General features: G+C 46.2%; 1 protein-coding gene across 2 annotated transcripts in view; it reads left to right on the top strand.

Annotated features, from left to right (window-relative positions):
- Positions 1-22,307, top strand: part of Pla2g4e (phospholipase A2 group IVE) — a 64,683-nt gene that overhangs the window by 27,851 nt on the left and 14,525 nt on the right. For both annotated transcript variants that reach the window (XM_034494854.2, XM_076929543.1), the window contains exons 2-11: positions 5,295-5,367; positions 13,037-13,173; positions 14,915-15,046; positions 15,913-15,953; positions 17,356-17,398; positions 18,228-18,291; positions 19,491-19,651; positions 19,758-19,844; positions 20,233-20,270; positions 22,160-22,295. In XM_034494854.2, coding sequence (XP_034350745.1) covers positions 5,295-5,367; positions 13,037-13,173; positions 14,915-15,046; positions 15,913-15,953; positions 17,356-17,398; positions 18,228-18,291; positions 19,491-19,651; positions 19,758-19,844; positions 20,233-20,270; positions 22,160-22,295 — 912 coding nt within the window. The remainder of the gene's footprint in view (positions 1-5,294; positions 5,368-13,036; positions 13,174-14,914; positions 15,047-15,912; positions 15,954-17,355; positions 17,399-18,227; positions 18,292-19,490; positions 19,652-19,757; positions 19,845-20,232; positions 20,271-22,159; positions 22,296-22,307) is intronic.

Raw genomic sequence — 22,307 nt, 5'->3', positions numbered from 1 at the left:
ACCCCAGCTAGGGGGAGCTGAAGATCTTATGGTTGCCTCCTGTCTGGTCATGTCCATTGCTTATTCTCAGTCAGGATCACTCACCAGATGAAAAGCACACCAGCCTGGCAAGCGGCTCCAATCCAGCCCCATCATTTCTGGCTGTGCAAGCCTGTGTGATATGTAACCTTCCTAAAACCCATCTGTTCTTCTGTAAGGCAAGGCTAATGTCTTCCTTGAAGGCTGGCCAGAGCGTTAAGTAAGACCCCATGCAAGGCGTGTGGTTCAGGGGCAGAAGCAAGAGATGGCTTGGCATACCATGGGACAGTAATATACTTCCCTCTTCTTCATGCCCTCAAGAGTCATATCTGTAAAATTAGGAAGAATGGCAACATTAAACAGATAATCCATACATTCCCACCCCTTGTACCCCTGTATGAGCAGGCAATGCTTCCTACCTTAAGAGGAAAATGGAATCCTGACGATATCAAACCAGAGGTCAAGGCCAAGAAGGAAGGCCGGACTGTGCATGTCTGCCACAGAAACATCCTGGCTCCCTCTCCTACATGGCTTCTCAGAGCTGCTGTCCAGCTCTCTTCACTGACACAGCTGTGCTGATTATTTCACAGGCTGAATGAACCTCTGTGCTATGTGTCCTAAAGTTCCTGCCTTGACCCTGAGTGCTTCCTCACCCAGGATCAGCCAAGTGCCCTCTGGGCTAAGAAGTACGCCTATCTTTACCCCAGGGATGTAGCTCTAAAGCCCAGCACCTGGTCATGCCTGCAGTTAAACATATTACTTTTGCCCTATACCCAGGCTTAGCCAGGGTTGGGCTTCTCCAAGTCTCTAAGGTTTTGGCCATGTACTTGGGCTACTTAATCTGACTGATGTCTGGTTCCCATCAGCATATTCATAGGCACTGTGCTGTGTTCTATTGCATCTCTTTTTTAAGTTCATTTGTTTTACACGTAGGGGGTGTTTCGCCTGCATATATGTCTTTGTACCACATGCATGCAGTGCTCTCGAAGGCCAGAAAAGGGTGTTAGATCCCCTGGAACAAGAGCTGCAGATAGTTGTGAGCTGATGGAATCAAACTTGGGTCCTCTTGAAGAACAGCCAGTGCTCTTAACCACTGAACCATATGGTATCTTTTTACTATAGATCAGCTCCTCCGAGGCCGTGAATGTTTGATCAACTAATACCACTTATAATAGTGGTATTATCAGTAATAAGTTTACTTTTTCTCAAACAAAGGTGTGTGTGTGTGTTTGGGGGTGGAGAGTTGTTTTCCTAGTGGAGAGTTAGTTCCTGAGTCCTGAGATCACTGGCGTGTATCACCTACTTTTGGGTGATCATTCACTCCTACAGTTTTATGTCTAGCTCTGAAAATGATCCTGTAGTGTGATTCATCTTGTATGTCTGGCCCTTTAAAGGATCCTCACGTTCTAGTCGACTGTCCCTTTAATTCTTAGCTGTAAGTCCTACTTGATCCTGTGACCTTTGGTGTTGGTTGCCTCTTGGATTTCTGGGGACACAACAGAATACAAAAAAGCTAGCTGTGAAAGTGAACTGGGGCAGCAGAGTGAGAAGAGGTGACAGCTGGTGACAGTTGAGCCAGGAGAAGCTGAGCTGAGCAGATAGGCTGCAACAGTTGTAGTTTGGAGCTGCTAGTGTTGGGAAAACTGGGAGAAGGGATTGTTTAAGCAGACTGTTAGGAAACTGAGGGAGGATTAGTTGGGAGAAATTTGAAGAGGCTGGGCTGGAAACTTAGAGGACTGTCAAGGAGTTAAGAGAACTGTTACTATTTGTTTAAAAAGAAAACAAATAAACAAACAACACATTTTACATGGTCCACACCTGAGTCCAGTAACCCTGATCACCTCCTCCCAGTGCTGTCCCTGTGTTTTCTATGAGAAACAAATGCTCAGAGAAACAGAAGTAGCTGCTGATGCTCTGGTGAAGAGTGGAAGGGTTATGTGGTCCACATCAGTGATGGAAATGACAAGACTTCCCCACGAAGCAAGGCTTCTTGACTCAAGCAGAGTGTACCTGCTCTTGAGTAAGGGACATGTTTGCTATGGACCACGGAGAACTGGATTGCTTAAAGGGTAGAATTTACAATCAAGTTCAAAAAATTTAAAACATTTAAAATGTAGGTAAAAAATGATAATCTGGTTTGCTTCTTTCCTTTGTTATAAACAATGCCCTATTAGAAGCAATTGAAGGCTTGTGAGGTCCATCATTCAGTGTTGGCTCGAGGACTGATGTACTAAATCCCAAGCCACTCACACTGGTTTCAGTTTTAAGCAAGCCTGGTTCATGGTAGATTTTGTTGTTGTTGTTGTTGTTGTTTTTTGGGGGGGGGGAGTTGTTGTTGTTTTTAACACTGGTGTTTGAGACATCTTAGGGGGAAATCCAGTTCATGTAGGCAACCTACTGACTTTGTCAATCAAAAATCAGATTCTGGAGGAAAGGGGCCTCTTTTCTTTTCCCATGCCCCATGTCTCTCTATTTCAAGGTGGTAGAAAAAAATTAGGCAAGAAAATCCATAGAAAATGAGAAATGGTAAGCTCAATGTTAGAATGGTAGAAGCAAGAGTTTGAGGACAGCTACATGAGATCTTACCTCAAAGAAGCCATCCTCCTCCTCCTCCTCCTCCTCCTCATCATCATCATCGCCACCACCACTTCCAGAGAATGTGCACACAACATATAACCTGTGGTGACCCCATGAGCTTGATGTTGCTGGTATTGTAGGAGAGAGTGACAGAGGAAGAAGAATGGCCACCCCCATTGGCAGGCATTGGGGGTAGAAGACAGGAAAGGACAGTTCCTGCCTCTCAGGTGCCCTCTGAGAAAGTGAGGAGCGGAACAAGTCTTACCAGAAGAGCACACACTCCTTTAAAAGGGTGATGTTTGTCTCTTTATTCAGCTAGTCCAGGACCTTTGTGCCCAGGACAGGGTGAGAAATAAAAAACTCACCACCTAGAAAAGTCCTGCCACAGGTCACAGGTCACAGGTCACAAAGAAGTAATATTGTATTTACCCATTGCCCAACTCACAGAGCTCACAAGAGAATGCTGTGTGGGCAACTTATTGTCCCTGAAGACTTCAAAGTTACACTAAGAAAGGATCCTTGGACCCACATACAACTGTCAGATTGACTCTTGTCCTGTTCTCAGGGCAACTGTTGAAGAGAGGAAAGAAATCTTGAAATCATGTGACCCTGTCAGGTACTTAGGAACTTGAAGTTCTCAGAACCATTGTAGGTTAGACTGTTGGTTAGACTGAAGCCCCAGAGTAGTCTAGAAGGAAGACAGGTGTGTGCTAACAAAGACTGCCCTGGGTGGTGGGCTTGTAAGGACCCTGCCCCCACACCCTGTTTCACCTAAACTTGGCTTTCCCACAATCTTAGTATTCTTTAAAGGGAAAAGACTAGACCTGTCTGAAAAAGTCATACTACAGTGCGTCTAACAGCAGCAGGAGCTATGTGCTCAGTGAGGCAGATGGACTCCAGTGTCCAGGCTTCTGCACACAGACTTCGAGGGCTGGAGAGTCTGTAGGATTTATCTCAGTCAAAGGCTGGGAATGGACAGTGCCAGTACTGGACTACATCAGAGCAACATTCTCAGGTAAAGGGCTTCAAGTCTAAGATTTAAGCAAAAAGGGCATAAGTCCAAAGAAATATCCAAGACACCAAAGAGAACATACAGGGTTCTCATATTGTGTTGGTTCAAGGGATCCTGGAGGAACATAGCTCCTTACCTCAACAGACTAGGACCCTGGGCCAGAAGAGTCCTCCAGAGTCTAGAAATGCAAGTCTGTGAGGAGGCTTCTGAAGCCATGAACATTCCCATTGTAGGCAGCAGGAGTGCATGACCAGCTCTCTCTGTTGTCCTCACCGCCTTACTCTGCCCAGCCTCTACCTTGGATCCTCCCTGACTCCACAGCATCTAGCCTAGGGCCTGGCTCACAGTGACTGTTCAAAAACCCTGAGTAAAACTCACAATTCAGAGAGAAGTTGGCACCTCTATGTAGAGAGGCAACTGGAAGACACTCTTCAAGTGCATTAGTGGCAGGGGACCTGTGTTGGTGAGAACATGTGTCCCTGAAGACCAGCTGTACAGAGGCAGAGGGAAGAGTGAAACACCATCTTGAAACTTGGGCAGGGAACCTTGAATAGATAAAGACTAAGAAGAGAGCTGTGTTCCTTCCACAGGCAGTACACATGATGCAGGGATGCTTTGAGAGTTAGGGAGCATGGGGTGCCGGGGGTGGGGGGATGTCTGCATCTGAGAGGCAGAAAGTTACAGGATGGAAAGAGGACAAAAGTGGACCCACAGCTAATAAGCAACTCACAGAGGACAAAGACAGCTGCCGAGGGAAGTGGGCCTGACCTCCGGAAGCCAGGTGCTGACTTCAGGTGGGTGGAACTTGACACAAAGGTGGGGCTCTCCGCAAGTGATCAGAACAAGAGCAAGACCAAAACGTCAGCATCAAAGGCAAGGCTCAGGGTGTGCCCCCAGGTCCAGCTCCCAAGGGAGAGGCAGAAACCTGAGGGCTCCGCTCCCTGGGGTTAGCAATACTGACAGAGGCATCAATCATCGTGTTGAAGATGATCTATGTGTTTATCATTGTGAAAGAGAGGCCATTGCACACGAGCCAAGACATCACAGACATGTATAGCAAGGCATGGTGAAATGAAGGCAGATGCCTTACCGGGAGAAAAGTACAATGGCCAGCAATCCATGGAGGAGGGTCCTATGAGGAAGAGACCTGACGGGCAAGGGAGATAACAAATATCCTGAGTGGGAACTGAGACCCAGTGTGGTGATAAACTCTCGGTATGAGATGCCCAGGCTTCATTGACGCCTTACCTTCCCACCCAGTCACACCGTGCCTACCATCTGAGCAAGCTGCCGTGTCGGGTAGGCAAGGGACATTTTTGTGTCTGTGTGGCTAGAATAAGAAATTATTCACTGGGCAAAGAGAATAGACACATCTCAGAACGCTCTTAATATTCCTTCTGTGCCTGGGCCAGAACATTCACTGCCAACAAACATTTATTATTATATGTCCACATATGTCAGCAGAGAGATACGGAAGTAAAAAAAAAAAAAAAAAAAAAAAGCAACATGTCTCAGCTCTAGAGACTTCTATGTAGGAGAGAAGACTAGCCAAAATAAACAATGTCAAAATAAACAGTGTTGGTTGCTGCAGAGCAGGTGGGCAGACAGACAAGAGTGAAGATTCCCAGGAGCACTGGTCTGGAGGTGGCATTCAAGGAGTGACTCCATTTTTTTTTTCAATCCATAGGAGGGGTTGTCTCCATGCCATCTGTTGACAGTGAGGATCATCGGCATGAAAAATGTTCGGCAGGCTGATATATGTAAGTATCATCGCCTCTTGTCCCTCTTGTTTTAGGGGTCTGGACAGAGAAAGGACCTGGCTGCATCCAATCAGGCATGTCTCAGTGTATAGAATTCCACAGACCCTGGGCCAGTGCTGTGTATCACTAGTGAGGTTAGGGCCTGATGTAGTGAAGTAGGAGAGGCCCTTTTGTGTCATGGAACCAGCTGCCAGCCCCTCAGAGCCACTTCTCAGGACATGGATCCCAAACCGGGATCTTCAGCCACGGCTGAGTCTGTAGCACCCAGCTCTGCAGCCCAGCCTCCTCCATGTGGTTGGACATCTGCTTTGGGAGGAAAGAAAGCCATTGACTGGGCCAGAGATGCCCTACACCTATGCTATGGTATAGTTGTCTAAGAGATCAGTTCTCTTCTCATGTGGACCCCTGCTTGCCTGAACTAGGAAAGAAGCTTGGCATCTCTAGGGAGAAAAGGCTCTGTGTCTAGGGTATATAGCTATGGGAACTGCAAAGACCAAGAAAGGCACTCTGAGGTCCTAGTTCTGACTGGCCAAGTTGTGAGCACCTGTGGGCCTGGAAGCCTGGTCTGAGGAGAAGCACCCTAAGAAAAGGGACTGGCTCTGTCCTTGAAGCACCTGCTGTGGGCTGGCCACCAGGTATCCAACACCATTAATTTTTCTAATGCCTGAGGAATCATCACTTTGTAGGTGAGGGGTTAATGGTCGCCTGAAGTAGAATTAGGGTTTGATTCTAGGCCTGAAGGAAGGTTGAGGAGAGGGGACCCTCTAGGACAGTGTTTCTTAACCTTCCTCAGGCTGCAGCCCTTTAATACAGTTCCTCATGTTGTGGTGACCTCCAAACATAAAATTATTTTGTTGTTGCTTCATAACTGTAATTCTGCTACTGTTATGAATCGTGACTCATAGTGTAAATATCTGCAGCATATAGGATTTGATAAGATATGATCCCTGATATGAACCACAGGTTGAAAATTGCCACTCTATGAAAGAGGCTGGGCAGAGATTCCCTACACCTATGTTATGGTATAGCTGTCTAAGAAATCAGTCAGGAGCTAGATGGAAGAGGAGTCTGCTGCATGGGTTCCTGGGGGAATCACAGTCTTCCTGATGCTCATGTACTAAGGCAGCTTAGAGAGAGCAGGTATGGAGGTGCTGGCGACTTACAGTGCAGGGATGAGTGTGGAAGGCCAGAGGAAGGACAGCTCTGTAGTCTCGGAGACAGCAAAGGGTCCGACATGATTCAGACAGCCTATAGAGGGTGAGGCATTTAGGGTCCTCATGCCAGTGGGAACTGTTCCAAGAAGCATTCAGTCTAGCTTGTGTCAGCCAAGGGGCCCACTAGAGAGCAAGAGATTCTCAGACTCCTTGGGGCTTTCTCAGCACACTGGGGTATGATCTGAGGAGCCAGGAAGTGTCCCCTTGGCCCAGACCATGCCACCTTTTTAGCCTTTCCTGCCCATTCCAGAATAGGTCTCTCTCTCTCCGTCCCTTCTTGAGCAGTGGTCACCCCTCCCCTTAACCTTAGTTCTCGAAGGCCTTTCTCCAGCTTTTCCAGAGGTGTGTCAGCTTCAGCCTCATTACCGTCACCAGTCACCCAGGACGCACATTCTCAGTCTGCATGCCTGCACCTGCATGCAAGGCCTTCCATTGTCCAAGGCCCTCTCTTCTGTCGTCTCCCAGCCACACCTGTCCCCTGGAGGTTGGCGAGTGGTGAGGCAGGCTATGATCTGGCTTTACTGTTCTCCTTTTCCCCTTCACCGAGTGCCCCTTCGCATGCAAGCAGACCTTGGGGGTCTCTTTGGGATCCCCTTGTTTATGTTTTCCTCACTTGTCTGAGGGATAAAAGGCAGATATGGCATCTGATGGTGCTCACAAGGTCACATTAAGTCTGCACTCCATGGTTGTCACAACCTAGGCTATATGCTACCTCCTATGGATTCAGTGGAAAATTATCCTGATGACTTTTGTGCGAAATTGCCCCCTATAGCTTAAATCCAAAATGAATGGTTCTTGGGTTTAGGCATTTAACCTGTGTCTGGTTTTCTGGAGATTTCAAGAGGCAGATAGCAGGAAGTATTTGGGGGTTCAGAAGCAACACCCTGCTTGCCAAGAGCTAAAGAGTACCTGTCCCAGGCCAGAAGGCAGGCACTGCCAGAAAGCTTCAGAAAGCTTTAGTCACCAGGAATCTCTTTCTATGATGGAAACAAGTTAAAACCCCAACTGGTACCCCTAGGGACATCTCATAGGATCCTCAAGAGATATTGGGGTATCCACTGTAACCACACAGGAATGTTCTGAACATCTATGAAGACAATTAACTCATCTCTGCCACCTACAATTCAGGAAAGGGGACATGTCATTCATATGACCAAACCCTCTGTCACTTCCTGGAAACAGGGACTAGAACCTGCTTTTGTCTAAGAAATGCCAGTTCTTGAAATTCCCAGCTGAGTCACCACTTCTTGTGACTAACCTGGTGGTATTCCTGTAGTTAGCTAATGTACCTGCCTCAGATTGTCACCTGGGTCCCCAGAGCTTCCACTGCCTCTTCCCTTTGTGCCATTCCCTCCTTATTCCCAACCTTTAATGTATAAGGTAGAAGAAGGTTTCTGCAAACTAATTGGACAACTGATGAGTGAGTGTTGGCAGCTGATCACCTACTTGGTCTTGTCTCTCTCAAGACTGGTTTGTTGTTGCTGTTTGTTTGCCCATTTGTTGGTTAGACAATCCTTACTGAGACTGGCCTTGAACTCATGTTCCTCCTGCAACCACCCTCCAAGTTCTGAGAGGCCAGGTGTACAGCATGTTGTAATTTGGTTTTTGTTGCTGTGACAAAATACTTACCAAAAGCAACTCATGGGAAGGGAAGGTTTATTTCAGCTCACAAATTCCAGTCCATCATTGCAGAAGCAGGAGTGGGAACTTACTGCAAGAACCTGGCAGCTGGAACTGAAACAGAGACTATAGAGGGGTGCTGCTTACTGGATTGCTCTCCATGGCTTGCTCAGCTTGCCTTTTTTTTTTTTTTTTTTTTTTAAATAAAATCCAGGATCACCTGTCTAAGGATAGCACTGCTCATGGTGGGCTGGATCTTTCCACACCAATCATTAATCAAGAAAATGCCCCCACAGAATTTCCTGCAGACCAAACTGATGGTTGAGATCCCCTCTTCCCAGATATGTCTAGGTCTGTATCAAATTAGCAAAAGCTAAACAATACTTGTCACAAGAATTTTTTATCTTAGCTTGAGGTTTAGTTTAGTCTTAGGCCAATACACTGAGGTCTTTTTTGATGGGTTCACTGGGAAATTTTTAGGCATGGATTGACAAAAGAGGAGCAGTTCTAAAGGACAGAGGTTCTACATCATCCTTTAAGCCCTACTAAGTGGCCTGACAGAACCAAAAGGTCTTGCAGAATCCCACTGCATAGAAAGCAAACTTGAGAAGAATGTTCCGGGACCAGGGGGAAGGGCTTGGGATCAGGAAAAGCCAAGGGAGGGACCCAAGAGGACTGAGCAGGTCTTTGGTGACTCTCAATCCCTAGAGAAATTACACACACTGACTTGGCCTCCTGGATCTGCTGGGATTCCTTGGCCTCTGATACAGCCCTAAAACAGGAAGTACTTATCCATTCATCCGTTTAAAAGTTGTCTAGTGAGCGCCTACTCTGTCTAAAGGTTACAGGCCCTGGCCTTCTCAAAGTTTACAGGATGATGAAGACAATGGCTGGACCTGCTCTGCCAGTACAGCAATCGCAAACGCCCTCCCAGGAGCAGCACAGGGGACTTGCAGCTAAGGGGCACTTGGCCAGACTTGGGAACTCAGAGAAGGTTTTTCTGAGAAGATTCCTTCTAAAACCTGAAGGGCTAGTGAAGAAAGGGGTGGGTTAAAGTAGATAAGAATAATTTGGGGCTAAAGAGATGATTCAATTCAGTGTCTTGTGGTGGACCCAGGTTCTATTCCCAGCATGTAGATAACAGCTCACAACCTCCTGTAACTCCAGTATCAGAAGATCTGATGCCCTCTTCTGGCCTCAACAGGTGTGCATAACTCATGCAGACAAACATATGTACACATAAATGAAGGGTGGGAAGGAGAGAAGGAAGAAAAGAAGGAAGGAGGGAAGGGATGGAGGGAAGGCAGGGAGGGGAGGGAGGGAGGGAGAGGAGGGGTGAGGAGGGGAGAGGAGGGAGGATTCTAGCAGAAGGAACAGCAGGTTCAAAGGCCTGAGGTGAGACAGCACAGCCCTTTTTAGACCTAAGAATGACTAAGTTTGTCCTGGAGTCAGAGTAAAGATGAGTGTGGGTGAGTGTCTGCATGCATGTGTAGGTGTGTGTGTATGAGCATGAGTATTTGCAGGGCAAGGGTGGGAGACAGGAAGGGTGGAGGGATGAGGCTGAAGTTGAGAAAAATGGGAAGGAGAACCATGATGGGTAAGGATGAGACTCCTTCCTGAAGACGCATGGGAGTGATCAAACTGGGTAGTGACAAAGTCATGTTTAAAAAGTTCCTTCTCTTATGAGAAAGGGTTGGCCTAAGACAACTTAGAAGACAGGGAGCCAGTGGGAAAGTTCCAAAGATGATAGTGGCCTGCCACCAAGGTAGTGGTGGTATTGATGAGGACAATGTGAGAATCAAGGGGGACACCTGATTTCTGGACTAGGGACCTGAGTTAGTGGAAGAGAACAGGGTGGACCTAGAAGGGATGGGCCTGGATGATGTCATCATTTTCTTCTCATTCCATCAAGGTTTTGTCTTTCTGTGTGGATTAACTCATTGTTAGGACAGGTGAAGACATCCTCTTACCTTTACTCAGTGTGAGGAGGGATGGGAGTGTCTGCTCACCAATAGGGATAGAAGCCAGAACACATGATCTAAAATGCAGTTGCAGACACTGAAGAGCTTTTGGTGGCGTGACAACACGGGCTTCAGTTCCTGGGAGGCAGCTCTGCTTCCACTCACACAGCAATTGCATAATAATTGTGAGCTAGCTGGACTCCCAGCCTAGCCAGCCCCACCACCTATAAGACTTCTGATGATGAAAAATGTTGACTATCACTAAATTCTACAGATCTGGTTTGCACCCCTGGGACTTACCCCAGCAGGTCACCAAGGTGGTGACAAAGACAGTCCTGGTACTTCTTCCCTCCTCCCAAGAATAATGGCATAAGAGCCATTCAGGCTATTCTTAGCCCCGTCTATTTCTGCTGCTCTAAAACCAGAAGAGTTAAGCTAGCTCCCATTTTGGAAAGCCCTATTGAAGTTAAAGCAGTTTCCCTTCTCCAGGGCTCATGGAGCAGTATCACATTTGGTTTGTTCCTTTAAAGTGAAAGAAGCCACTTGGCGACAAAAATGAAGGTTTCCTGGATTTTACATCTCGTGCTAGGAGACCAGTACCATACAGAGAACCCACTGGGTGCAGCTGCACTAAACCATATGGAGGAGTGGCCCCTGCTCACTGTTTCCTCTACCCCTTCCCACACTGGCCCTCATCAGCTGACTGTGGAGAGTTATGCTTTCCCCCACTGCTTCTCCTCAGCTCAACCCCACTTTGGATCCCGTGTTGCTAAGACAACAGGTAAACTGGACCTTTGGAGCAGGTCTTCCAGGTGTTTCCCTGACATCTGGAGCAATGTGGAGCTTATCTTGTTCCAAATCAACAGGTATATATTAGTCAAGGTTCTCTAGACAAATAGAACTGATATAATGAATATATGCCAAAAGGGGATTATGAGATGGGCTCACAGGACATGACCTGAACAGTCCCGCCATGGCTTTCTTGTGATGGGAAACACTGAGAATCCAGGAGTTATTCAGTCTACAAGGTTAGATAGTCTCATAGTCCCAATCTGGTGCTGTAGGCCTGGAGTATTCCTGGAGATGCTGGTCTTTGGTGTATATTAGAATCCCAAAGAAGTTGGTTCTAATATTGCTGAAGGAACACATAGCAACGGGAGAGATGCTCTTGACAATGAGAATGAGGGCAAGCAGGCAAAAGGCAGTTTTCTTCTTCTATGACATTTCATACTGGCTGCCACCAGAAGCTGTGGCCCAGAATCAGGGTGGGTCTTCCTGCTTCAAAAAATTTGATTAAGAAAATCCCTCACAGGAATGGCCCAAAGCTTGGGTTTTAGTTGAACCTAGATTAGTTAAGTTGACAACCAAGATTAACTGCTGGCCTTCCCAGCATCACAAGTACTGAGACGGGTCACAGAGTTGGACAAAGGTCCAACTGATGCTTTATGACTTTGTAACTCTCTCACTGCTCTGGGGGCCAGAAGCTGATGACCTCTGGAAACTTGACACTTTCTTACTGTTCTTTGGGAATAAGCAATGGTTTCTTTTCTTTTTAACTCTCTCTTATATAAAATAAATGCTAGTTTCTTTTCTCCATTGCTTAAGGACCTCTCAAGGGCCAGGCAAGAGGCTTGGACTTGTTAACTCTTCATGGACCGGAGAGAAAAGGAAAAAAAGAAAAATAAAATTCATTTACACAGAGAACATGCACAGATGTATATACACCCATACATACACACACTCTGGTTGGCCCAACCACCTGTCTCATCAACTCCACAAGTGATCATGCATACTTACATACACATATACTTACACACTATGTATATAGGCAAGTAGACATTTGGATGGGTAGGGCCGAGCCCCCAAAGCCACCACTTCATTTCTTCTCTCTAGCCTTTTTATATCTTCTTAGACAAAGTTGTTTTTTAAAAATTACCTCATGAATAAAATAGTACATGAAAGGGGAGTTATGAAGGATGTTGATATTAAGTTCAAAGCAGTGTTTCATTCTATAAGCTCAGTATAAGTTCAAACCAACAGTTTTACATGTCCTTGCTTTATCATGGTGCACACCTATGGCTTCATCCTTGGATCCAACCTAGAGTGAATGTTTTTTCTTGATCACAGACTTGTCCCAAGCCTCTTTTAGTGTAATTGTGAAAACTCACTGTATTCCTTATCATGCAGCCTTTACTTACTATTCTATGAGGAGGGAACACATTCTATTCTTGATTCTAAATTTATTATATTTTTCTGCCAAACAACTAAAATCATCTCTTAAAAGTTTCTTCCTAAAATTATTTGAATTGAATCAAGAATTTTATAAAATCACTAATTCACCTAAACAGCATTAATTCATGAAAATTCATCTTTATGTTGATCTGCAGGAAATCTGTCTAGTAGTGTGGGCTTATGACCAGGAATCATTAGCCTATGTAATATGACAGGTTAGGCATATCAGTAGTAAGAAGCAATCCTGGGATGAAATCTCTAAAGGCTCTGCAATTCAGAGCTTGCCCATCGCAGCCACGCAAAGTGGTGAGCCATCTCTAGAAAACTTACTTATTTGTCAGAATGGCTTCTGACAATTAACCACCAAAGCTGTTTGCTGAGAACCCAGGATACTTCTGTGTTAGGTTACCCATGTCCAAGATGAGGATCAGCAAGACCTTCTCCTATCCCATGAAACCTATACCTTATGGTACGTGTAGCCTTCTTGGGGTTCATGGACCAAGCTGGAGAGGTAGAACCAAGATCAGGAAAAGGTTATCAACTGACAGAAGACATTGCTCTAGAAGAGATTTGTCTGAGGCTCTCTTTTGACTCCACAATCTCCTCTCTCCCTTCTCTTCTCCCATTGTCCTCCTTGGACAGTGAGTCAGACAGACTGTTTTGTGACCCTCTGGCTGCCTACTGCCTCTCAGAAGAAGCTAAGGACCAGAACCATCTCCAACTGCTTACACCCAGAGTGGGATGAAAGCTTCACCTTTCAGATCCAGACTCAAGTAAAGGTGAGCCGCAGATGACCATACCTGTGTGCTTGCCCATGTGTCTGCTCCCCTTTCAGCCGCGTGTGCATGTGCGTGTGCGTGTGCGTGCGTGCGTGCGTGCGTGCGTGTGTGTGTGTGTGTGTGTGTGTGTGTGTCCATCCATCTTAAGGCTCTTTGTCTTCCTATACTAGAGCTACTTCCTTCTCCCTCTGTGTCTCTCTCAGAGTCTGCTAATCCTTCTACTTTCTAACTTCCTCTGTCCTCCTAATTGTTGTTGGCCCTAACTATCTCTTGCTTCAGAACAGATTATATTTCTAGCACCTTCCAGAGTGTTCTCCCTGTATAAGAATCCACAGGAGGGAAAGCCATTCTATTAACCAGGTCCAACCTGATCTAATTTAAGAGGTTTGCCTCTTAAATCCATTAATTGCTTTTGTGTTTTCTTTCAACTCTATTTCCTCGGGTGTATGCTTTCACATGCTGAGTCATTATGCCATGGTGTTGTTTTCCTTCAGATATATGGTGGGGCTAAGTCATAGTGACAGCTCTTGTAGAATTCTCCTTGAGCATCTTGAGTTGTGGCAGCCTTGAGACGGATTTGGCCTGTTGATAAAGGCATCATTAATCCCAAGAAAGTTAAGGCTTGACACTCCAGAAAACTGTTTAGAGTTCTAGTTAATTAAGAGTCTTTTTATTTTCAAGAGAGTTGTGATCATTATAGTAAAAAAAAAAAATCTACAACCAATAACCACCACCACCACAACAACAACCTTTGCACCAGTTGTGGTGGCTCGCACCTGCCATCAGAAGGCTGAGACAGGAAGATTGCAAATTTAAAGTAGGCCTGATCTACACAGTGAGAACCAGTCTCAATAAGCTAAAAGACAATGTCCCCCCTTTTATCATGTGTATGAATTTTGTGGGGGAGGACTAATTTCCATATTTCCATGTGAATGTAATGTACCATCTTGAAATCAGCACTTGAGCTTTTTTTTTTTTTTTTTTTTTTTTTTTTTTTTTTTTTTTTTTTGCGGTTCTTGGGTTGTTCTGGTCTAACTTTCTAGAAATTACAAAATCCTGTATAGCTGTAGATGCCCATAGCTACATTTGTGTCCACTAGATAGAAATCTAGGGGGTAAACCTTGCCTTGAGTCATACCTCTCAGGATCAGAGGCTGGGAGCCTTATAAACTAGTCCATGCCACCTGAGGCCATTGAGGACAGGCCACTTGTCACTTGAAGAACTGCTGTGGGGCCATACATGGGACCTTAGTAGGGGCTGATGAGCCAAAGAATAGAATTCACACAGCTCACCCCAACCATACCATCACTGGAACAGCAATAGCCTTTGCTGTGCCCTTCCCTTGGAGTACTAAGTGTTAATCTCCCTGCCCTGCCTTTCTTAGCTACCTTCAGCTCCCATGTATCCCATGGCTTGCAGGACCTTGCTTTACTCTTCATCTTTCCCCAGGTGAAATGAAAGTCCTCTCTACTCTTCCCAGGTTTCTCAAGCTTTTAAAGGGACCAAATTCTCCTGAAATCAAAAGCAGGGGGCATGGCAGCCTCCAGCTCCCTGGAGAACAGGGAGAGTCACTTTCATCCTGAATTCATGTCCCTGCAAATGTCTCTGGCATCTAAGCAGAAGCCTCTGTGACCCTCTTCCTCATACTTCACTCTCTTCTAGATTGAGGTCATGTCCTTTGATCTCGGAGTAGGTCACTGCAACTATGGTAAACAGGCTTGCTCTTTCTCTTCGCCTCTAGAATGTACTAGAGTTGAGCATCTGTGATGAAGACAAGCTGACACAAAATGACCATCTCTTGACAGTCCTCTATGACCTCTCCAAGCTCTGCCTTCGGAATAAAACCCATGTGAAGTTCCCACTCAACCCAGAGGTGGGTGCAGAGTCACAGACCTTGAGCCTCTGATTCCATGGGAATAACCACTTACTACCACGATGCCCATGCATGATACCCCTTCTCCAAGCGCATATGAAAGCTGGGACAGGAAATGCTTCTGGTTCAAATCCTAGAACTATCACTTGCATGAAAATTACCTAACTCCCCTCATTATCTATTTCTTCATCTATGCAATGGTGACAATAGTTCCTCCAAGCAGTCAGTTTCCCTTTGTCCTACCTCTAAGTCCTATTTCTGGAATACCCCTGGGTAGAGAGTGCAAGTCAAGAAAAGTTCAGAACTGGAAAGAACCAGGTTATTCTAGATTCGATCAAATATTGAGATAACTTGTGGATAAGATGCTGTCCAGGCTTTGGGCACACATCAGAGAGCAAACATCTCTCTCTTTGCTTTCTGTACATTCTGATGGGGAAACTGAGGCCCAGTGAAGCCATGATACACCTTCAGTTACACAAGAAACATGGGAGCAGAGGTGGGTTCTCTAAAGGCACCACCTCACAGATCCCCTGACCAAGCCCTGAGTCCCATAGGAAGACAGGCAAACAGTGAGTTGAAACAGAAAGCCAACATCCTGGCACAGAAGAACACACACTCAGGGCCAGGCGTCACATCCACACCCGGATCTCCCTTACATTGTACTAATGTAGTAATTGTTTCTAATGTCAGAGACTTGGGTCAAAGAGTGCTGAAGAGGGTAAGGAGAGCTGGGACAGCTGTTCCTTCTCCATGGCCCTAGGACCAAGTATGGGCATAGCATGGCAGGTCTACAGGGGTGGTTGAAGGTCCTTGGAGGCAGGTGTGCATGCATGGCCAGTAGCCTTCTTCCTTTCTTCTCTCCTCAGGGCATGGAAGAACTGGAGGTGGAGTTCCTGCTTGAAGAGAAGTAAGTAGGTGTCAGGCTTGTGTGTCAGTGAAGATCCTTGACTTTAGAGCTGAGGCTGCCTTTGTGCTGCTGTCCCATCCACCGTCGTCCACCGTCACTGTTGGCACCAGGTCTGGCTTCCTCCAAGAGTCAGCTCTCTCGAGTTCTTCATCTAGGCGATGATGAAGCAGGAGCTTGTAAAGTGCCCATGCTTCACCACTATTCTAGTTTCATTGTTGCCAGCATTCTTGTAAAGTTGTATGAGTTTAGGCAGACAGCTCAGTTGGTAGAGGGCTGGTTTAGAATGCACAAAGCCCTAGGTTCAATTCTTAGTACTGTATAAATCAAGTATGGTAGCCCACACTTGAGACACAGCCCCTACACACACACACACACACACACACACACACACACAGAGAGAGAGAGAGAGAGAGAGAGAGAGAGAGAGAGAGAGAGAGAGGGAGAGTGAGAGGGAGAGGGAGAGGGAGAGGGAGAGGGAGAGAGAGAGGGAGAGGGAGAGGGAGAGGGAGAGGGAGAGAGAGAGAGAGAGAGAGAGAGAGAGAGAGAGAGAGAGAGAGAGAGAACGCTTCAGTGCTTGCCTCAGTCCTCAGCATTTCTAACAGGAGCTTCCTGGTAGAATTCCTGCCACTGTGATCAGGAAAAGGGTTATCCTCTTTGACCCAGAACTGTCAGAACAAACATTCTAACCACTAGTCAAAACCAGAGGAGAAGCCAACAAAAGCTAAATCTGGGGGCTGGAGAGACAGCTCAGTGGCTTAGAACACTGGCTGTTCTTCCAGAGGACTTGGGTTCAATTCCTAGCTTTCACATGATGGCTCATAACCATCTGTAACTCCATTTCCAGATTATCTGATGCCCCCTTCTGGCCTCTGCTGGAACTGCATGCATGTGGTACATAACAGTCAGGCAAGGAAGGTGGGCAGGCAAGCAAAACACCCATACCCATAAAATAACAAAATTATTTTTAATTTAAAAAGCCAACCCTATTTGTAAAATGTATACATTAATTAAAGCACAGAAGCTTTGTTGGTACGAAGTGTTTGCATCTGTTCTAGATGTTGGGCTGCTTACAACACTATCAATAAATCTCTCTCTCCATGGACATTCTGTTTTAAACGTACACCACTCTCCTCCTTGCAACCCACAGACCTAGATCTAAGTTGAAACAGGGTCACAGAGACTGGCTTAGGGCTCTGATCCTCCTGTCTCTGCCCCTCGGATGCTGAGGTACAGAGAGATGCCAAGTCTGGTTCAAACCTAGATTTTTAAGCAGATATTTCTCATGATAACTGGAGAGTTATCATGCTACTTTATGACTGAAATAATTTCTAGTTCTTGTCACCTTTATAAGGGGTCAGCTAAGAATGTTGTTACTGACCAGGAGTTCTCTCTTGTTTTTCAGTCTTTCCTCATCAGAGACCCTCATCACCAACGGCGTGCTGGTGGTAATTGTCCTCCTGGGTTCTGGTAGCTTTAGAGGCCACATGTAGCTGCTGATCTCTCAGGGGATAGTCGGGTGCCGGGCCCAGCTTGGAGGCTTGTCCAGGGAGAATTAGGCTAAATGGTTAACCCAATGGTGGTGCATCCGGGGGTGGGGCTGCACTCTGGGCTCCTGTATCAAGGCAGGAAGTGCCAGGGTATTACCTTTGCCTAGATTCTACATTCCCCAAAGATTACTTCTTTCCCAGACTTAGTCACAACAACTCCAACACCCCTGAAAACACGGCTTCAGAACTAAAATTATTTCATAGAACAGGTATGCTGGCACATGCCTTTACTTCCTGACCTTGGGAAGCAGAGACAAGCAGATCTCTATGAGTTCAAGACCAGCCTGGTCTACATAGTAAGAGCCTGTCTCAGGAAAAAAAAAATCATAGTTGTTCTAACTGAATGTTCACCCTATACCAGCAAACTTCTCCTTTAAAAAGCAAGTGTTTGAAATGTGTGACAAAGGCTTGCGCCTGGCCTCTGCTTCTTGGAAACTTATTTTATCCCAAGTTCTCACTCACAAGGCTGAACACAGACAGCCTCAGGCCAGCCCCTGTGAACAAGACTCCCAGTAAACTGTGATGTGTGTCCTAGCTTAGTCTTTCCCCCTCTTGCAGTGAGGCACCATGCTTTGACTAGGTTCAAAATTGTCTACAGCAAACCCAGTATGTGCAGCATAAGCCCGTGACTGACCAACATCTGGGTCTTTGTCTCTTCCCTTCTGACTGGGAGAGGAGGAGGTGGCTTGAGCTTAGAGTCCCAGCTGCCCTCTTTGCTTTGTCACAGTCTCGCCAAGTCTCTTGCCTGGAGGTTCAAGCAGAATCCAGGAGGCCGAGGAAGAGGAAGAAAAGTGAGTTTCCCTGCTCTGTCTACTGACTGGTTTGGGTAAGGAGATGGGGGCTAAGCCAATCAAGGTCAACTTGGAGCTCAGAGAAACAAGTCAATTCAACCTATCTGGACTATCCCAGGTTGGGCAAGTAAAGTCAAAACTCAAAATCGTGTCCTCAGACTCCTATTCTCTTCACTCAACTCTAGGAAGGGTTTGTTCTTCCAGGGATCCAAATGGACATCCTCAGGCCTTCCAAATGTCCCGGGGCCTACGACTCAATGCTGCCCTCTGTGGCTGAATAGGCAGACTTGGGACAGATAGGCATTGTAGCTGCAGGGGTCCTCAAGCCACACCTGTCTAGCAGCAACCAACTCACGGTATTTTCCAGTTGGAAGAGACCCACTGTGTACCCCTACCCACCACTCTTATGCTGACTTACCAGCTGTTCATGGGGGGCGGGGGGAGTAGTGTGGCCCCACAGACGTGGCCAGAAAGGAGGGCTTGGGGTGAGGGGCTTCCTGCTCCCAAACTGGCAGTCTGATGGAGGTATTTTCTCTGCAGTGGGCTGGTGACTTTGCGGGACTCTTCTAGGAAAGCAGAACCAAGAAGTCCAATCTTGAGAACTCTCTCAGAACCTTAGAGAGCTTTCTGGAGAGTATATCTATCAACATTCTTCTCAGGCCTTGTTAAAATTCAGATTTCAGGGCCCTGTCTGAAGCATTTTAATGAGTGCTCAGGGATTACGAACTCCTCCTGGCACATCAAGACAACACTACTTTTTATTCTTAAATGTATTTATTTTATCATTTTTTTTTTTTAGTTTTTTTTTTTCTTTCATAGACAGGGTTTCTCTGTATAGCCTTGGCTGTCCTGGAACTCACTCTGTAGACCAGGCTGGCCAGAAATCTGCCTGCCTCTGCCTCCCAAGTGCTGGGATTAAAGGCGTGTGCCACCACCGCCCGGTGTATTTATTTTATCATATGTGTATGAATGTTTTGCCTCTTTAGATATGTATGTGCACCAAGTGCATTGGAACCCCTGGAACTGGAGTTTATAAATAGTTGTGAGCCACCACGTGGGTGCTGGGAACCATACCAGGGTCTTTGCAAGAACAACAAGTCTTCTAAGTCACTGAGCCAAGAAAAGATTTTTTGCTAGGCTAAATGGGAAGCAGAGAGAAGAAACTTTGCAGGGGTCTAACATCTTACCTTCTTTCTCAGACAAAGACCTTCTGGTGATGGTGACAGACTCCTTCGAGAACACCCAGCGTGTCCCGCCCTGCCTGGAGCCCTGCTACCCGAGTCCTACCTGCTTCCACTACCCCAAGTACTCCCAGCCCCAGCTTTACGCAGAGGCGCCTAAGAGCCACTGGAACTGTAGGGTACATGGCAGCCACAGTTAGAAGGGAGGAAGAAGGGAACTGGGCTGGGGGGGGCAGCTAACAGAGGAGCCACTCAGCCCCTCACAGAGCCCACCCATCCTTCTAGCTTTGCTGCTGTGGAACACACAGGAACGGCCCTGTCTGCCAGCCCCTCGATTGCCTTTCTGATGGCGAGGCGTCGACACTGTCTGTGGTGAGCACCTAGGTCTGGCAAGGGGTCCCAGAGATGCTCAGCTCCTGTGGTAGAGAGATGGGAGGAGCCCAAAGACATATTGGGAAGGTAGCACATGTGGTCTCTCAGGCAAATGGAATGGACTTGTAGGCCTCAGTGTGGACCGAGTGAAAACGATGTAATGTCATATCCAGAAGTACACTTGGGATACTTTGTGTGTGTGTGTGTGTGTGTGTGTGTGTGTGTGTGTGTGTGTGTGTGTGTGTGTGACAGCATATATGTGCACGTTACTGTGAACACACATGTATGCGGAGCCCAGGGAGGGGTAGCAGTAAGTTTCCACCTCTTTGTTTGGCTCCCTTTGCTCTCAGTGTCATCTCTAATGGGCATTTCACCTTTTTCTCATCAGGGAGAGAACTATGAGTTACACATGAAGTCCTCACCCTGGTAAAGTACCCCTTCCTCCTTCTGTGCTCCCCTAACTCTGAGGAGTAGGTGTAAGGGGGTAGCTTACTGTCATTTGGTTTGTCTTTTCTTCAATGGCTAATGAGGTTGGGCATCTATTAATTGGCCATTAGTATATCTTCTTGGAGATGGAGATATATTTATCCAAATCCTTTGCCCATGTTTTAAATGGGCTCTGTCTTATTATTAACTTATAAAAGCTCTTTGTGTATTCTGGATACTAGTATGTTATATTCAACCCTCTTTTTGCAAGATATCTTTATAGTTTCTTTGTGTGTATGTTATTTTACATTGTGTATGACTGTTTACATGTATGTATGTATGTCATATGCATGCCTGTTAGCCACAGGGGTCAGAAGAGGACATTGGGGACCTGGAGCTGGGGTGACAGAAGATTGTGAACTACCTTGTAGGTGCTGGGAACTGAACCCAGCTCTTAATTGCTAAACCATATCTTCCAGGTCCTCTTTGCATTTTCTTGATGGTGTCCTTCAAAAAACAAAGGTTTTTAATTTTGATGAAGCCCATTTTTCTCTCTTGTCACTTGTATTTTTGTCTCCAAATCAAAGAAATATTGGTTAATCCAAATATCATGAAACTTTGCTCCCATGTTTTTTTCTAAGATGTCTTTAGTTTTAGCTCTCATGTCTAGGTTGTGATTGATTTCTAGTTTACTTTGTATACTGCACATTTTACACTGCAGATACTCAACTGCTCCTGGATCATTTATGGAAAAGACTGGTTTTTCTCTTGTTAATTTTTGCCCTTGTTGAAAATCAATTGACTGTAATTTTTATTTTATGTGTATGAGTATTTTTCTTGCCTGTGCACCACATGTGTGCAGTGCTAGCAGAGGCCAGAAGAGGGCGTTATATCCCTTGGAACTGGAGTTACTGTTGTAAGATGCCATGTGGGAAGTGGGAATTGAATCTAGGTCCCCTAGAAGAGCAGCCAGGGCTATTAAGCCATCTCTCTGGCCCCTTGTCTGTAATTTTATTTCTAATTTGATTTGTTATATGTCATTAGAAGAGTTACCTAATCTTTCTGGATCTCATTTTTTTCTACCTACAATTCAGCTTGTTCTTTAAATCCCATAAATGAATGCAGGTGAAATCCCAGGAATATAAATGGTGGGCAGGGTGCTAAGCAAACAAGAGGGTGGGTCTTATGAGATAAAGACCCTAACCAAGGTTCAGAAAGCAGGCTCCAAAAACCTGATGGGTCTTTTCCCAAAGGGAGCTGGAGATGGGCTTGGACAGGCCTGGTGGGGTCTTACGTGCCAGGCTTGGACTTGCACCCAACAGAGAATGTGATAGAAGAGGGCAGGCATCAGGCATGTCACGGCAGCTCGTCCTCATCTGCTTGGAAGAACTGTGGGGAAGACACAGTGAGATCAGGGCTGTGAGTGGCTTTGTCAGTTGCACAAACATGCAGAAGAATTGGGATTTTGTAGGCAGGAAGGGCTCAGAAGAAGCAGGGAACTCCACAGGAGAGGGCTATTTCCTGTGGGGCTCAAAAGAGTCTATGATCCATAGTCCTGTCCAAGAAGTTTTACCAAAGGGATCTAAGAGACCCTTGTCACTCATATCAACTTTGGGATAGAGAAGGTACCTAGAGACACATTTTGGAACTTTCTATATCTTGCTGAGGAGGCAGAAGTCGTAGTCTTTAGACAAGTACCAGCTTACAGTGAGCCAGCTAAGGCTTTGGAGCTTTCTGCCTGGTGTCTCATTGGGTACTGAAGGTTGTGCTGGCCAGTAAGCATTTTGCAGATGAGAGTAGATGCCCAAGGACACAGAAGAGATACAGAGTAGAACTCGGCTCTACAACTGCTCATTAAAGGCGGAGGCTACAGGTTCCCTTTCCCACAGCTCTAACACGCTGGATGTGCGGCTCGGATTCGACCTGTGCCAGGAAGAGGTGGAGTTTGTGCAGAAGCGGAAAGTGGTGGTGGCCAAGGCACTAAGTCAGGTGCTGCAACTGGAGGAGGGCCTACATGAGGATGAGGTGGGTAAGCAG

The sequence above is a fragment of the Arvicanthis niloticus genome, chromosome 2, assembly GCF_011762505.2.
Source record: "Arvicanthis niloticus isolate mArvNil1 chromosome 2, mArvNil1.pat.X, whole genome shotgun sequence".
Classification (NCBI taxonomy): Eukaryota; Metazoa; Chordata; class Mammalia; order Rodentia; family Muridae; genus Arvicanthis; species Arvicanthis niloticus.
The sequence above is the reverse complement of the archived record's forward strand: the minus strand, read 5'-3'. Positions and strand labels throughout refer to the sequence as shown.